Raw genomic sequence first — 18,666 nt, forward strand, 5'->3', positions numbered from 1 at the left:
TGTGGAGGCGGGCTGCAGGGTGATTGATAGGTGAGTACTAGCAGCTGAGACAGTTGCTGGCAACCTAAAAAGGAAGCCTGTTTTTCCTGTTTTTTTTTTTTTTTTCTTTCCTTACATTTTTCTCTTTTTATTTCTTTCTTTTTCCCTTTTTTCTCCTTATTTTTAAAATTATTTTCTTTCTTTCTCTTTTCCCTCTTCCATTATTTTTCTTCCATTCCACCTTCTCTTCTATGGTATTCATTTTATTTCTTCTCATCTTTCTGGTCTTTTATTTTATTCTATTTTTTTTCTTGTTTCATTTTACATTCTACCTTTGTTATTATTTTTCTTTTTATGGTTTTCACTTTTATTTTTTTTCTTTGTTCTTTTTTGGTTCCTATTGTATCTTTTTTATTAATATTATTTTTCTTCTTTCATTCCTTTTCTATGGTCTTAATATTGGGTGGAGGGGGTAACATGGACAACTATAAGAAAATATAAAAGAAAGCAAAATAAAACCCTAGACTAGAAAGAGAAGCTAACCAACTGAATAAGCATATCAAGATAAATAGATACCTAGACACCAACAAAATTTACAAGCCATACTAAGAAATAGGAAGCCATAGCCCATGCTACTGAACAAACTAAAATCAGGAAGAGACAGAGAAGACAGAACAACTAACAAGGATATCCAAATAAGTATCATGAAACAACATAATGAAGTGAAGGAGGCGATAAAGATACTAAGAAGAAACTAGGGAAAGGTGTGAGGCTGCAGCTGGCATCATGATCTAGGTGTGCACATGTGGAACCAGGTCACTCTGCCCAGGGCGAGCACCAGCAGGGAGCTGGTTCCACTTGAAGAATGGCCGATGATGATTTTGGTGATTTTTAGCTTCATAAAACTTTGAAGGTAGAAATGGTGAAACCCAAACAACATCTTCTGCTATTCCTTGGTCTTCCTTTTCTCCAGTATCTGGAGTTCATCTCTTGCCAATTTCTCCTGATATAGTACTGGATTATGACCACTCTTTACCTTCTGTTACCTGCCTATTTTCTGATCCCTTCAGTTCATCACCAGAAAACGGACATGGAAACAATAACACTATTAATAAGAATGTTCCTAAGGCAAAGGTTCAGCAATCAAGAAGCTACTGAAAAACAGCACATTTCTGCAAATGAGAAACAAGCACACAAGTGTGAAGACTTGTTAAATTCTCAGCACCAGAGGTTACTTGAAATACTAGATATAAAGAAGGAACTGCAATAAGAAAAAATAAAGGAAGGTTTGAGTCAATATCTCAAAAACAGAAGGAAATATTGGAAAAAATGTCTGGAGGAAGAAAGACAAAGAAATGAACAGGCAATATTATCTGCTGCAAACTTGAGAAAGAAGCAATGAAGGATGCAGTGATAAAAGCCATAGATTAAGAAAGAAAAAAATTGGAAAAAACTTATGCTGATAAAAGAGAATTGTGAAAGACTGAACATGCAAAAGATCAAGAAAAATTATCCCAGACAATTCAAAAAGCTGTGGAAGAGGCAGTGAAAAAACAAGAGAAGAATTGATATATTATGTAAAAGAACAGAAAAGGCTTGACCAAGTCATCCCCCAGAGAAGCCTGTCCAGTTTAAAACTGTTCCTTTCCTATGCTCAGAAACAGCTAAGTGCTTTAATAGCTCTGGGCCAGTCAATACTGAATAAAGAGAGAATGACAAACTAGCCCACAATGGCAGTAGATAAGCCATTAGACCTTGAATATACATACTGCGAGTTATAAAGATGCTTTTGTTTTCTTTACAAAACTTGGAGAATTGATTTCCAGTTCAAGGATAGACCAAGTCAATATTTAAAACTATCAAGTGATTTAATTTATTTTCTTTGGTTTTCTCCTTTACTAGTGTATTATTTTAGTAGTAATAGCAGTGCAATAACGGATTTGAGCAGGCAGAAAAAGAATCAGTGAACTTGAAGGTGCATTCATTCAAATTGTACAGTTTTTGAGGAACAGAAGAAACAAGGAACCAAGAAAAATGAACTAAGTTTGTAAGGTCTATGGGACACCGTCTAGCATATCAAAATATACACAATGGAAGCCCAAAAAGGGAAAGAGAGAAAGGGGCAGAAAGAATATTTAAAGAAATAGTAGCTGAAAATTTTTCAAACTTGATAAAAGACATGAACCTACACATTCAGAATAATCAGTGAACTCCAAGTGGGACAAACACAAAGAGATCCACATAGAGACATATTATATTCAAATTGTTGAATACCAAAGATAGAAAGTTTTGAAAATATCAAGAGAAAAGCAAATCATCATATACAAGTAATACTCACTCAACAAGATAAGTAACTGATTTATCATCAGAAATTATTACCAGAAGCAGTGGGATGGCACATATAATGTTTAAAAAAAAACATCAACTTTTTGACAAATCTACCAATTCCTTGCTAACGGGACAAAACAGTCTCTTCAACAAATGGTGCTGGGAGAATTGGATATCTATAACTAAAAGAATGAAAGAGGACCCCTATCTCACTTCCTATAGAAGAATCAACTCAAAATGAATCAATGACCTAAATGTAAAGCCAGGACCATAAAACTACTAGAATGTAAGAAAACATCTTAAAGACCTTGTGATAGGTGGTGGTTTCTTGGGCCTTACACCCAAAGCATGTGCAACAAAAGAAAAAAAAAAACAGATAAATGGGAGCTTCTCAAAATTCAATACTTTTGCACCTCCGAGGACTATGTCAAAAGGGTGAGAAGACAGCTACCTCAATGGGAGAAAATACTTGGGAATCACATGTCATATAAGGATTTAATATTGATGCTATACAAAGAGATACTAGAACTCAACAATAAAAAGATGTATGAATTAAAAATGGGCAAAATACTTGAATAGATATTTGTCCAAAAAAGAAATACAAATGACAAGAAAACATATGAAAAAAAATGCTCAATACCACTAATGATTATTGAAATGCAAAACTACAGTGAGGGATCATTTCACACCTATCAGAATGACCACTATTAAAAAGACAGAGAACTATAAATGTTAGAGAGAATATGAGATATTAACACATATTCACTGTTGGTGGGAATGCAGAATGGTACAGCCACTGTGGAGGATTTTTTGGCAATTCCTAAAGAAGCTGAATATAGACTTGCCACATGACCTTGCAATACCACAAATGGGTATATACCTAGAAGAACTGAGAGCAGTGACACGAACAGACATCGGTGCAACAATGTTCCAAGTGGCATTATTCACTACCGCCAAAAGCTGAAAACAGCCCAGGTGCCCATCAACAGAAGATGGGTAAATACACTGTGGTGTATTCACAAGATGAAATATTATGCAGCTGTAAAAAGAAATGAGGTTGTAAAGCATATGACAACTGGGATGAACCTGGAAGACATTATGTTGAGTGAAACAGGCCACATACAAAAGGACAACTACTGTATAATTGCATTACTGTGAACCAAATATAATGGTGTAACATATTGCAGGAATTAAGAAAAACAATTTCTATGTATCCAGCATAAAAAAAACTATCAAACAAGAAACTAAATATATAAATATAAAAAAGCAATATTGTTGTATTTTCTGTTCATAACTTCTCTTTTTTTCCTACATGATTTCAAAGACAAATACCTAAAACAATAATTATAACTATGTCAATGGGCATACAATATATAAAGATGTAAATTTTGATAACAGCCTAAAGGGAAAAGGAAGGAGCTATAGAGGATGAGAGATTTTGTATTCTATTGAAGGTGGTTATAATTTTAAGATGTTATTAGTAAACCCTAAGTTAATAATAAAGAAAATAAACTAAAAATGTACCTGAAAGGGAATGATAAGGAAACAAAAATAATACACTATATAAAAACATAAAAAATACAGTTATGGAGAAAATGAGAATGTAAGTTCATAAGATATATAGAAAACAAATGGTAAAATTGCCTGCAATGTAAGTCCCTCCAAATCAATAATGACTTTAAAAGTAAATGGAGTAAATTCTCTCCCAAAAAGGCAGAGATTGGAAATAGGTATAAAAATATATTATATAACTATATGCTGCCTAAAAGAGACAAACCTTAGATGCAAAGGCACACATGAGCTTCAAGGGGAAGGATGGAAAAAGATATTCCATGCAAACAATACAAAAAAGAACAGGGATAGTTACACTAATATCTAACAAAATAGACTGTAACTGAAAATTGTTTCAGGAGACAGAGAAGGACATTATAAATTGAGAAAAGGGTTGATTTATAAAGAAGATATAAAAATGATAAACATATACACATAGAGCCTCAAAACATGTTCAGCAAAAATTGACAGAATTGAATAGGCAAATAGAAATAGTTGATAATTTAAATATCTACTTTAAAAATGGATAGAACAATCAAGAAAATTGTCAATAGGAAAATAGAGGACTTGAACAACATTGTAAATCATACACTTTCATGATAAAAACACTCAACAAACTGGGGAAAGAAGGTAATTTCATCAACTATATTTACAGCATTTAGAGAAACATTACAGAAAACTTTGTACATAATGGTCAAAGATTAAAAGTGTTATCCCTAAGACCAGGAACAATACAAGAATGCCTCCTGTTACCACTTCTACTCAACAAAGTACCAGAAGTTCCAACCGGAGTAATTAGGCAAGAGAAAGAAATATAAGGCACCCAAGCCAAAAAGAGAGTAGGAAAACCATTTATATTAGGAGATGTCACTATCTTATATTTATAAAATACTTGAAGATCCATAGAAACCTATAATAACTAATTAAGGAGTTCAAAAGTTGCAGGATACAAAATCAACAGACAAAAAACAGTTGTAGTTCTTAAACACTGGCATTGAATAATCCCAAGTGGAAATTAAGAAAATAATTCCATTTACAATAGCATTTAAAGAATTAAATACTGAGAAATAAATATAATCAAATTTTGTACTGTTTTCTGAAAGAAATTAAATAAGACCTAAATAAATAAAAAGACTTTGCATGTTCCTGAATTAGAAGACTTAGTATTGTTAAGAATTCAATTCTAAGTAAAATGATCTATAGATTTCATACATTGCCTATCAAACTCCCAATGGCCTATTTTGAAGAAATGGAACAGATGATCCTAAAAATTCACATAGAATGGGGGCCCTGTATTGCCAAGCAATAATGAAAAATGAGAGCAAATTTAAAGGATTCACACATCCCAAATTCATAAAATGTTACCTCAACATAGTATGGTACTGGAATAAACATACACATATAAACTAAAGTATTTGAATTGAGAGTTCAGAAATAAGCTCATTCATGTATGGTTAATTGATTTTCATAAAGATTCCAAGAGCTCTCAATGAGGAAAGAATATTCTCATCAACAGAATGCTGGGAAAATTGGAGATTCAAATGCAAAACAATGAAGTTTGACTTTTACCACACATCGTACATAGAAAGTAACTCAAAATGGATCAATGACCTAAATGTAAGTATTGGACCTATATTTCTTGGTAATGCCTTAACAGTAATATTGAATGGTAATTGGTTGAACTCCCTAATCAAAAGACATTGACTGAGATAATGGATTAAAATCTATGAGCCCTCTATATGTTATCTATAAGAGATACATGTAAGGACACAACCAAGTTAAAAGTGAAAGACTGAAAAAAGATATTCCATGCAAATAGTAATGAATAAAGGGAAGGAGCAGTGGTACTATTATCGGACAAAAGAGATTTTAAGTGCAAATAAGGGATGAAGAAAACATTATATACTAATAAAAGGGACAATTCACCAAGAAGAAATAGCTAAAGATTTATGCACTAACCTGAGTGCCTAAAGATACATGAGGTGCACACTGACAGAGCTGAAGGGAGAAATGGATGTATTTACAATAATAGTTGGAAACTTCAATAAACCACTATCAATATTGGATAGAATATCTGAACAGAGGATATATAAAGAAACAGAGACCTTGAATTATATGATAAAGGAGCTAGACCTAACAGACATTGACAAGTCACTGTACCTCAAAACAACAGGTGTACATTATTTTCAAGTGCTCATGGATGCCTCTCCAAGATAGACCATATGTGGGATCACTGGACTAGTTTCAATAAACTAAAAGATTGAAATTATACAAAACACTTTCTATGAAAATGAGGGACTGAAGCTGAAAATCAAAAATGAGCAGAAAAAAAGGTAAATTCATAAATATATGGAAATTAAACAACACACTCTTAAATAAGTGCACGAAAGAAGAAATTGCAAGAGAACTCACCAAATATCTTGGGATGATTGCAAATGAGAACACAATATATAAAATTTTTGGCACACCACAAATACAGTGCTGAGAAGGAAAATTTTAGCCCTCAATGCTAACTTTTAAAAAGGAAGAAAGAACTAAAGTTGAAGTCTAACTGTACACCTGGAGATACTAGTGAAAAAACAGGAAAGTAATCTCATACCAAGCCAAAGGAAAGAAACAGTAAAGATCAGAGTAGAAATAAATGAAATTGAGAACAGAAAACAATAGAGAAAGCCAACAAAACAAGTTAATTTTTTGAGAAGATCAACAAAATCGACAAACCCTTAGCTAGACTAATAAAAGGGAAGATTGAAATAAAGTCATAAATGAGACTCTGGACATTACAACTGACCCTGCAGATTATGAGAGATTATAAGAGGATACTGTGAATAACTGTATGCTGAAAAACTAGACAATGTAGACAAGGTGGAAAAATTCCCAGAAACACATGAACCATCTACACTGACCATAGGTCAATAACCCAATCACAAGTGAAGAGACATAAAGGACATAAAGGAACTGTATTTAGAAAACTACAAACATTACTAAACTACAAACATTACTAAAAGAAATCGAAGAAGGCTTAAATAAAATGGCAGGACATTCCATGTTCATGGATTGGAAGGCTAAATATCATTAACATGTCAATTCTACCCAAACTGATCTAAAGATTCAATGCAATCCCAATAAAAATCCCAACAGCCACTTTGGCAGTAATCACAAGCCAATAATCAAATTTCTTTGGAATGGTAAAATGCCCTGAATAGTCAAAAATTTCTTTAAAAAGAGAACCAAAGTTAAAGGACTCCCATTTCCTGGCCTTAAAGCATATTATTTAGCTACAATGGTAAAAACAGCATGGTGCTTCATAAAGACAGGTTCACAGACCAATGGAGATGAATCATGATCTCAGAAATAGGCCCTCACACCTACAGTCAAGTGATTTTTGACAAGACTGTTAAGTTGAGCCAGTACAGTCTATTCAACAAATGGTGTTGGGAGAACTGGATAGCCATATCCAAAGGAAAGAAAGTGGATCCTTATCTCACACCTTATAAAAAAATTGACTCAAAATATATCAAGTATATAAGTACAAAAGCAATGGCCATAAAACTCCTAGAAGAAAATTTAGTTTGTGCTAGGGGGTAGTTTCTTAAACCTTACATCCAAAGTGCAAGCAACAAAATTAAAAAAAAAAAATAGATAATGGGACCTCCTCAAAATTCAATACTTTTGCACCTCAGAGAACTTTGTCAAAAGGGTGAAAAAGTATCTAACTCAATGGGAGAAAGAAAATTGGCAACCACACATCTGATAAAGGGTTAATATTCATGATATATAAAGAGATCACACAGATTACCAATAAAAAGACAAGCCACCGGATTAAGAAATGGGCAAAAGACTTGAAAGATGGTTGTTCTAGGAAGAATACAAACACTGAATAAACACACACAAAAAATGTTCAACATCACTAGTGATTAGGGAAATGCAAACCAAAACTATGATGAGATATCATTTCATACCCCTTAAGATGGCCACATTAAAAAGTAAGAGGAAAATGTTGGAGAGGATATGGAGAGACAGGAATGTTTATACACTGTTGGTGGTACTATAGAAAGGGATAGGCACTGTTGAAGGCTGTTTGGCAATTCCTGAGGAAGTTGAATATAGACTTGCCATGTGATCCAGAAATACCATTGCTAGGTATATACACAGAAGAACTGAGAGCAGTGACATGAATAGACATCGCACACCAATGTTCATAGCAGCATTAGTCACAATAGCCAGAAGTTGGAAATAACCCAGATGTCCATCAATTGAGGAATGGATAAACAAATTGTTATGTATACACACAATGGAAATATTATGTAGTAGTAAGGAGAAACGAAGTTGGGAAACAGGATAACATGGATGAACCTGGAGGACTTTATTTTGAGTGAAGCAAGTCAGATACAAAAGGACAAATACTGTATGATTGCACTATTATAATCTCGATATATATGTAAACTCATTGAATTATTAATTAGAGTATAGGTCCCAAGAAAATAGAATGAGGGTAGAGAATCGAAAGCTGATGATTAACCTGTGTAGAATTCATTAAATGATTATTTGTAGATCTTTGAAAATGAATGGAAATGTTGAGAGCACATCATGCTGTTTGTGACTAGCAGAGCTATTGTATGGGTATGACAGTTGAAAGTGAAAGTTTAAGGACAGTTATAGTACTAGAACGAAAGCTAAAAAATATAACTTGGGACAGTTTAACATAGTAAAACCTCATAGAAAATACCAATATGGGTAATATTGCATCTATAAGACTATTGTTCCAAAAGATAAATACAAATAAGCTAGAGAGAAGGAAACAGAATAGAAATTATGCATGGCAGTGGAATTTAGAAAGATTGAGAGGTGATGAGTTTTGTTTGCTTGTTTGTTTGGTTGGTAATTGTCTATTAGTGTTGTTGTTGTTGTTGCTGGAACAATGAAGATGTCCTAGGAATGACTGGAGTGATGAATGCACAACTATGCGACTGTGCCAAATGCCATTGATTGTACACGTTGGGTGGATTTATGCTTTATAATTATGTATCAATAAAAGAGAGATTTGTGGATTTGTTAAAAAATATATAATTCTTGGAAGAAATCATATGCTAAATTTTAATAACCTTGGATTTGTCTATTGATAATTAGATATCACACCAAACACACGCTAAAAAGAAGAAAAAATAGATAAATTGGACCTCATCAAAATTAAAAATATTGTGTCCTAAGGATATTATAAAGAAAGGGAAAAGACAATTCACAGAAAGGGAGACAATATTTGTGTATCTGGTTTTGATGAGTTTAGTATCCAGAGTATATAAATAACTCTTAAAACTCAACAACAACAAAAAGTCCAGTTAGAGAATAATGAGCAGTTTTGAAAGAAAAACATTGAAATCAATAATAAAATCTTTAATTTTGCTATTAAAATACTTATTTGAAAGATAGGATAGCATATCTCATTTAAAAAGTGTAAATTATGAAAAATAAACATAATTATTTATGAAATTTACTCAAAAATTAAAGAATATTTTCTGAAATTCAGCATGAGAATCTTAAGAAATCAGCATAAAAAATTTAAGTAGTAATAAAACTGGAAAAATATTTGAAACACACATAACAATCAAGGTATAATATGCATAGAAATAATAATGTCCACTATTAAACTGAACAGTAAAACAAGACTTGATTATACAAAGTAGTATAATTTTAAATTTATTTTTTTTTAGGAGGTGGCAGGCATTGAATCCAGAACTATTTACATGGGAACTAAGTATTGAACCGCTAAGCTATACCTGCTCCTCAGTAGTAATTTTTTATAACATTTTCTGAATTCCCACTTGTCAGAGTTAGTGTTAAGTATGCAAAGATATATTTTTGTATTGATTCATTTTACATCACTTATGATAGTTTTTTTTTAAAAAGGAACACTATAAATTTGCAATATACAATTGTACAATCATATAACCCCTTGGTAGTCATTTTTGTATAATAGTGTATAATAGTGAACATCATAAGTAAATTTTCAACTGTAGGGATTTAGTTCAAATTCTAATAGAAAACCTCAAAAAAGTCCTGTGAAATTGCTACTGACTTTTACATTTATTGAGATAAAAATAAGTTTGTTTTTTTATAGTAACTTACAAGCAACATCTAAACAATGTCTTCATATTTATGAATATATCAAATAAGAATATATTTCCATAAAGTTTCTAGAAGATTCGAATCTAAAATATTGAGTTATAAATATTATTATTTTTACTTTTAGTACATTGATTTGATTTTTAATTATAATATATAGTAATTAATTAAGGTATAAATAGTGTTGAAGAAGGAAGAAAGAGGCTATTGTGTTCTGTTAGCTGCTATAGATATTTTAGAACAAAAGGGTGAAAAGGTTTGCTCTCTATCATTTGGTTTTTATTTTGTTCCCATGGCTTGTTTTGGATGTTATCATGGCATCTTCATTACTCTAAGGACACTGTCCCCATAGCTGCATGTCTCAGAGTTTTGCCAAAAGTACATTACACAAAAGGTCCATTAATGATTTGCAATCTAAGTCACCAAGGACTCTAGTTTCTTTATATGGCAAATAAAATGACAATCTTAAAAGTGTAAAAAAAAATCCCACTTTACAAAGCTGCTGATGTTCCCCAGATCTTTGAACAGTAATTTAATTTCAAAATAAACCTACATAAAAATGAAATGATCATATGTTGAAAATTTAAAGATTAAATACACCAATGCCATCCCAAATTTGCTGATGCATATGACTCCAAAGGTAAGAGTAACCAGATCATAGACAAGCCTCTGCATAAACATTCGTGTTTTGTACCCTCAAGCTGATGAAGGATAAACAACCAATTTCAATGATTATGAAACATTTGAAAAGTAAGTACCTGTATGTGATTCCACTTGCCATTCTCTTTATAATATATTGTATAGATAATTTATCTATTGCCTATTTATCTATTACTAATCATGTGGTATTTGCTCTCCAGCTCTTTCCAAAACCATTAATCTAGGTCAGTCCTCCCTGTCTCTAATGGAGATGGGAAATTCTGGGAAATTATCTACGGAAATTGTACATAATAGTGGATAGATGTCATCTTTTCTGAGGAAAGAGATTAATTTTTTAATGGAACCAAGTGAAATTCTTCACATAGCCAATAAATTGAAGTTTCTATGAGAATTTATTTTTAATTTATTGATGTCAGGAAAGAATTGCATAGCCTCAGAATAAGCATCGTAGAGTGAAATTTTCTAAGAATGTGCTAGTGTAATTAATTGGTGTTAGCAGAGAAACGACCACAGAGCAGCTATTAGTCATAATCCAAACTCTAAGTGCTTAATCTCGCATCTTAATATCTTTCTGACATGTTTAATGAGGAGACCTATATGGTAATTACAAAAGGAAAGCTATCTCTGTGCAAAACACAGGGAGAAGTCAGTTAAGCATTTTTGTCTTAATGCAGATATGTACATGTGAGTAAATATGACAAAGAGACTCTCAGTCCAATCTCTCCAACAAGAAATAAGAAACAAAAATCTCCTAAATTAACATCAGAGATATGAAAAATTTAAAGGAATAAAGTACCTTCAGTTACAAAATCGATCCCACTTAAACACTATAACTTGATCCAGGTCTGAAGGTAAATATTTAATTATAGTTAACTCTGTGTCTCAGACTGCCAGTGCCGTGGCTATTACAAAGAACAATATAAAACCTTGATTTCAACAATTTATTTACATCCTCTGTCAAATTTAAGGCATAACAAATCACATAAGAACACACCGAATGTGGTTTGGGAGATTCAGAAAAACTCATTTTGCAGATGGAAAACTAGGGTAGGCTTCAGTAAGAGCGAGGTTAGAGTAAGGTCAGGGCCAGCATTAGCAAATGGGGTGGAGTGGGAAAGAGGAAAACCGCAAAAGGTCAGGTGAGAAATCTTCACAGAAGATTTGGTCACACAGAATGGTGCATTTTAAGAGTCACTCTCCATGACTCCACTACTGAAAAACAAAAAAGCAAAACTGTCCCAAGCTAGTGTTAGGGAAAAAGCAAAATTAAACGGAAGTATCTTAAATGTCGGCAGAGTTTTAAGAGTGGTCTAAAGTAAGAAACAATGCAGCTTTATCTCTAGTGTTAAATATAAGAAATAAATGTTGGCTTTTTGTTTTATTATAGAAAACAAGAAGTGAGACAAGTAGTAATAGTGGTGTATAAGATATGGAATTATATTTTGAACACATTCACTTTGAGGGAACTATGAAACATCCAGGTGCAGATGTGTAACAGTAAGAAGATCATGTCTGGTGTGTATTACTTTTTTTATCATAAATTTGTAAAAGCCAAATTTAAGTCATGGAATTTAACAAAACACTCTGGAAATACAAAGAAGAAGAAAAAAGGAATTAAGAACAATTTCTATGAAATACCAGTTTTATAAACATGAAAAAGGAAGAGATACTTATAAAGGAAAAGAAAAAAGAAAGAAAAAACAAAACAAAACAAAAAACTCAAAAACATGAAATCTTGAAAACAATGTGTCTAGAATAATATAAGAAGGAAGGAATGGTTTTCAGTGCCAAATATTAATACAACACAAAAGTCAAATAAAATAGCTACATTTCATTTAATCTTAAGGAAATTGCCAGTAACCTTGTCAAGAATAATTTCAGTGGATTGGGAGAAACTATATCTTAAACTACTAAGAAGTAAATTGGAAATCAGAAATTAGAGAAGATTATTGCAAATTGTAAAACTGAAATTGGGGGATCTAAGATTTATTGAATTGATTATAACATCAGGGACTTGACAAAGATACCTTGAGTTTCACTCAAAAACACTGAAACCATAAAATGATAGGATAATACTCTTCAGTTGTGTACAACTTCTACAGAACATCCTCTCACTTATTTACTGAATTTGGTATGTATCAATGCTATCTCTGTGTTCTGCAGCAAAGGGAATTTCAATCAATGAAAATCAGAAAAAGTCATAAACATTTTGAAAAAGTCATGGGAAAGATCAAGGGGATGATTGTATTTTAAGGGAAATGTCCTTTGTAGATTAATTCTGGATTTGGACATTGTTTCCTGACTCCCCAACAACCATAACAGATGAATGTAGAAGCATCTTGTTGTGTTAGAACCATCTCCGATGTATTGTGTTCACAATTTATCCTAGAGAAAAAGCTTAAAATATATGGATAAAATTTATTAAAATCTCTGTTTGTGAATAGGGAAAATTTCTTAGAAAAAAAAGCAGCCTAATGTTCATGGTCTTGTTACTCCTTGGGGAATGAATAAATGGTCTAGATAAATTTATTACCAACTTAAAATTAAAAAGGTAGAGTAAATTTTTTTTTTATTTCATGGAAAATAAGAACCTGTTACACATTGGATGTTATTTTTGGTAGAATAATCTTTAAGACAATTCAATGTTTTTTATTTTTGAACCAGAGATTATCACCAAATACTATGCTATAAATCAATTTAGTGATATTTGTCTTCATTTCAGTGAGACAGACAATAGAATAAAATCGATCATAGAGCAAGTTAATATTTTTGTGAAATTTATCTTGCATATATTTGAGTGTGAGTGTGTGTACTTGCTGGATCATAACATAAAATGTATTTCTTACCATACATTGAGGTAAAAAATTGTGAAAGTCACAGTTTCAAACCAAACAAATGACTTATCCAAAGAGCTGAGAGCATGAATTGTTTTAAAATATTATTTGTGTAAATAAAATTCAATTAAAATATTTTGCTTGGCCTTTCTAACCAAATCCATTGAAAACTGATTGACACCCTCATCTCAGAGCTTCTCTCTCTCAGTTTTATCTGCAGACTGGAAAAAAGTCAGGAGCCAGGAATGGGAAAAAATCATACAGCAGTAACCACATTCCTTCTCCTGGGACTGTCAGAAGATCCCCAACTGCAGATTCTGATTTTTATATTTCTACTTATAACTTACATGTTGAGTGTAGCTGGAAACCTGACCATCATCTTCCTCACATTAGTGGATTCCCACCTTAAAACGGCCATGTACTTTTTTCTCCAAAATTTCTCCTTCTTAGAAATTTCATTCACCTCTGCCTGCATTCCTAGATTCTTGTACAGTATATCAACAGGTGACAGGACCATAACCTATAATGCTTGTGCAAGTCAACTATTTTTCACAGACCTGTTTGGAATAACAGAATTTTTTCTCCTGGCCACCATGTCCTACGACCGATACATAGCCATTTGCAAACCTCTGCATTATATGACCATCATGAACCAAAGGGTTTGCAAGAGGCTTATCTTCTGCTGTTGGATGACTACTTTGTTGATCATATTCCCACCCCTTAGCCTGGGACTGGATCTAGAATTCTGTGACTCCAATATCATTGACCACTTTGTCTGTGATGCTAATCCTATCCTGAAGATCTCATGCTCAGATACATGGTTCATAGAACAGATGGTTATTGTCTGCTCTGTGTTGATCTTCATCATGACTCTTGTGTGTGTGGTTTTGTCTTACATATATATCATCAGAACAATTCTGAGATTCCCCTCTGCCCAGCAAAGGACAAAGGCCTTTTCTACATGCTCTTCCCACATGGTTGTAGTTTCCATCACCTATGGCAGCTGTATCTTTATATATATTAAACCTTCAGCAAAAGATGACATGGCCATAAATAAGGGAGTAACAATACTTACTACTTCCATTTCCCCAATGTTAAACCCATTTATTTATACCCTAAGGAACAAACAAGTGAAACAAGCTTTTAATGACTTAATGAAAAGATTTCTATTACTCTCAAAAACTAGAAAGAGGATGAAATTGGGGGAGCCCTAAGTATATTTTCTTAAGTTTATATATTATTTTACCTTGTCCTCATCAAGAATTAGTCTTACATTCAATACCAACCCTGATCATGTAACTCTTTGCTTCTCCCTACAAACCAATCTCTTTTATAATGATTACCTTTATTTATAGAAAATGAGAATAGTTTTTTCAGGAAATCTAAGCATGGCTTCACCTTCTACCTTTCCTTACCAGTGCTGAAAGGACTGGGGGATTTACCACAAAATATTGGTGCAATGTGCACGTCAAGTCCTGAAAACAAACCTACTCAATTGAGAAGAGAAATCATATTTTTTAAAAATCAATATTTCTAAGAAGTAACAAAATATTTAAACACTCTCAAAATATTTTTAAAAAATAAGAAATAAGCATAAAATTTTGATTCTCAAATAAGCATGTATTAATGGAGAACTTTAAAACCACAAGATTCACTACTTTATTGACTTGATTCAATCCAATATAAATGAAATAAAATCTCTTCCAAAAAGGAACTGATACAAGTTAAAATGAAGATAAAATACACTGGTAATGCCTGTTAGAAAACTAATTCTTTTTTTTAATTACAAAAAAAGGCCAGGATTGATGTTCAAGTGTCAACTGAAATGTTAAATGTCTAAAGTATTTCAAGAAAGCAAAAAGATGGCTGCAACTCCAAGGAAACTAACAGGTTAGAAAGCTAATAAAAAATTAAAAAAAAATAAAAATAAAAAAAAGCAGGACAAATATACAGGAGATGGAGTTAAGAGAAACAGAGAATAAAATGAAAATTGTAATCAAATGTTTCATTAACTAAAATAAAAACCTTAACCATTTCAAGAGTCCAAAATATGTACACAATAATATTCCTAAATGAAAGATCTGCTTTTAATTACTTGAAAAATACTTCATCACTTCCACTTCTATGGCCCAATGTATGAAACTCTCTTTGATCCTTCTTCTCATTCCTCACTCCAATGCTCATCCTGGGCACTTGTAAGCAGAACTCTTCCTCTCATTTTCCAACTGCCCAACCACCCATGAACCCTCCAAGTCTCAGTTTAAATGGCATACCACCAACAATCTTTCGCTGACCTCATCCCTCTTCTCTACCACCAACACTGTAACAATCCTGTATTAAGCCTCCCAGCCACACATTCCTGTCATATACTAATCTTCTGAGGACTTTTTCTTACCAAACTACAATTGCCTATTTACTTCTCTGTATTCTATTCTAAATGAAAAATGTCATGGAGATTGCCTATTTTGTATGCCAAATCCTAGCATGCTTTATGCCTCACACCTAACCAAATACTACTTACATAATAGATATTATCCCAACATCATGATTTGATATTTCTGACAATGCAAAACAAGGATCATTATGTGAAGAGAAAGATACAAAGGTAATATTTGGCATTGATCTCCGAACAAAAGATAAGAGAAGGGCATGGCTATTAATACTCCTATTAAAATATTTTTATATTCATGATTGAAATAGTGAGAATGAAAGTGAAAAAACATTGGAAATGTATAATATTGGTAAACCTAAAAATGACTGTGCAAGTTATTTTTATGGTCATAATTTTAGAAGGAGAAATTAAAGATTAGTGCACTTAACTTTCTAGTAAGTGGTGGAACTAGGATTCAAAACCACTTACAGTGAATTTGAAATGATCTTTTTTTTTCTAGTGTATGTAATGGTTTCTCCATAAAGACATCAACATGACTTCAAGGAACATCCCAAGAAGTACTTACCAGCACTGAAATCGAGCAAGATTTATATCATAAAAGATGTTAAAGATAAAAGTAAAATTTAATTCATGTACATACATTCATATTATTAACATAATGTTAATAAAATATTAATCATTGTAACTGGATAATAAAAAAACCATGGGATTGAATTTTTCAAATCGGATTACCAATATATAGAAGTGAAGAGCAAGTAGAAACATGAAAGTCAAAAGCAAGAGAAAAGGAAAAAAAAATAATGTAATCTGAGATATTCAACCTCACTGAGAAAGTTTGATCACTAAGACACTCCTGGCACTTTTCTTGGTGGTGATCCTCTGTTCTCCTGTGCCAGAGCCTCCTAATGTGAGTCCATTACCAAGAGAGCCCCACATAGATTTCTCAAAATCTTGGAATGCCAGAGGAGTGGTTCTCCAAGTTCAGTTCATACACCAGGGCCAAAAATGTTTAGTGGCTTTCCAAATTTCAAACGGACAAAAGTATTTAGGTAGGTATCCTCATTCTATGGTTAAGATTTAACGTCAGAATTTTAACATTAAACTTCTCTGATTCCTTGACTCTACCATAGCCTGTGCTACTTATCTTAAGCTCATATCCAAAATATATACTACACATATACAGAGAGAGAGAGAGAGAGAGAGAGAGAGAGAGAGAGAGAGAGAGAGACTCGGGAATGCTATAGATATCAACTTTAATGAAGTTTTAATCTTTGTTTCTTTCTCCATTTGGGAATTCTTTTGCCTACACCATCAAGATGGTATAGAGTTCAGTTTCTGTCTTTCACTTCCTCAGTGATATCACTACATATTACTTCTGCCACACTAGCAATTACTTTCTTCTTTCTTCAAAGCTGCATAATCACATGCTACACAAGCCTGTTTATCCTCTGATCTCACCACTTTGTCACATACATATATGGTATCAACAGTATTAAACTTCTAAACTATAACATGGCTATTAATTGGTATTAAATAATCACACACTTCAATGTGATTTCCAAAAAAATTAAGAAATAGACACAGGATTCAGATGGGTGTAAAGAGTTGTAGATTGAAGAATATAGTTTGGATGAGAATATTTTCTTAAACTGCCCTGACTTACCTGACAAGACAGAAGCAGTGTATTTCTAAAATTGTAAGCTTATGGCACTCTGTCCTTAGTGAGATAACTCAATGGCAATGGTTACCTGGTTGTTTCATGGTAGGCATTCACTGAGATGCAAAGGAAAATGCCAAGCCATTCTTGAGCAGTGATTTTAACCCAATCTCAACAAGCAGATATCTGGGCAAGCATCTAAGTTTACTGATCATTCCCCAGTGGAAATTTTTGAATATACACAAAAGGAGGAGACGTTTCACAGTTAGCATGTTTGAATCAAAATACAAATCAAGATCCACACATCACGTTGGATGCTATGTTAGTTAACAATTTTTTACTCTCCACAGTGCTTTTGTTTTTGTTAAAGGAATTATTTGATAGAGAAAAACAAGTCATTTTTGCCTTACAGTATGCTAGATTATTTAACCTAACTACTTCCTTCATGGTATCAGTTAACTTTTTTCTCTATCATCCAATTTCCTATGTGTTAATTACATCTAGATTCTTGATTAGATTTACCTTCATATTTTTAAGCAAATATAGTTAATAGGTCAAGACCTATGCTTCTCATTATATCATATAATGAGACACATAATGTCTGATTGACATGTTCTCAGTAATGCCTAGCTTGTTAAGTGTGTTCAGTTTGTCAGCCTAATACCTCTATTATAAATATCACCATCAACATTTCAATAATAGTTTTTTAGCATATTCTAATGCATTGCCTAGATCCATCCTATCATTAATATGTCTAAAATTCTGTTTTCTTTTGGATTTTTATGAACTTCTACCTCCTTTCATCAACTATTTGATTACCTGAAATGCAGTTAATACAGGAAAGGCAAGATAAATACTTGGTTCTTTACCCCCTTCACCAATGTTTTGGGGTGGTGATTTAAGGTCCTAGCAACTTCCAACAGTAATAAATCAGTTATTTACTTTTATAGCCTTTTAAACTCATTGATTTTTATATATTTGATAAATTTCTATTATAATCATTATTTTATTTTTATGCTTAAATTGTCCCATCTTAGTCCAGCAGGCCAGTGAATAGGTTTCGAATTGCTTTCTGTGTCCTCATGATATGATGTTTTTTTTTGCTTTCTTTCTTTCTGGCACAATAAGATGTTCCAAACTCA

At 32.6% G+C, this 18,666-nt stretch overlaps 1 protein-coding gene and 1 pseudogene across 1 annotated transcript; both read left to right on the forward strand.

Annotated features, from left to right (window-relative positions):
- The first annotated feature begins 1,069 nt into the window (after positions 1-1,069).
- LOC111759812 (coiled-coil domain-containing protein 91 pseudogene) lies at positions 1,070-1,703 on the forward strand (annotated as a pseudogene).
- Positions 1,704-13,720: 12,017 nt separating this feature from the next.
- On the forward strand, positions 13,721-14,689 carry LOC131280694 (olfactory receptor 6C2-like). The gene has a single exon (XM_058309094.1). The coding sequence runs from the start codon at positions 13,721-13,723 to the stop codon at positions 14,687-14,689; it is 969 nt and encodes a 322-aa protein (XP_058165077.1).
- Positions 14,690-18,666: the final 3,977 nt, after the last annotated feature.

This window comes from Dasypus novemcinctus, chromosome 12, assembly GCF_030445035.2.
Source record: "Dasypus novemcinctus isolate mDasNov1 chromosome 12, mDasNov1.1.hap2, whole genome shotgun sequence".
Classification (NCBI taxonomy): Eukaryota; Metazoa; Chordata; class Mammalia; order Cingulata; family Dasypodidae; genus Dasypus; species Dasypus novemcinctus.

Excerpts from the sequence above, each read along its gene's own strand:
- LOC131280694 (XM_058309094.1), top strand. The coding sequence starts at position 13,721 with ATGGGAAAAAATCATACAGCAGTAACCACATTCCTTCTCCTGGGACTG.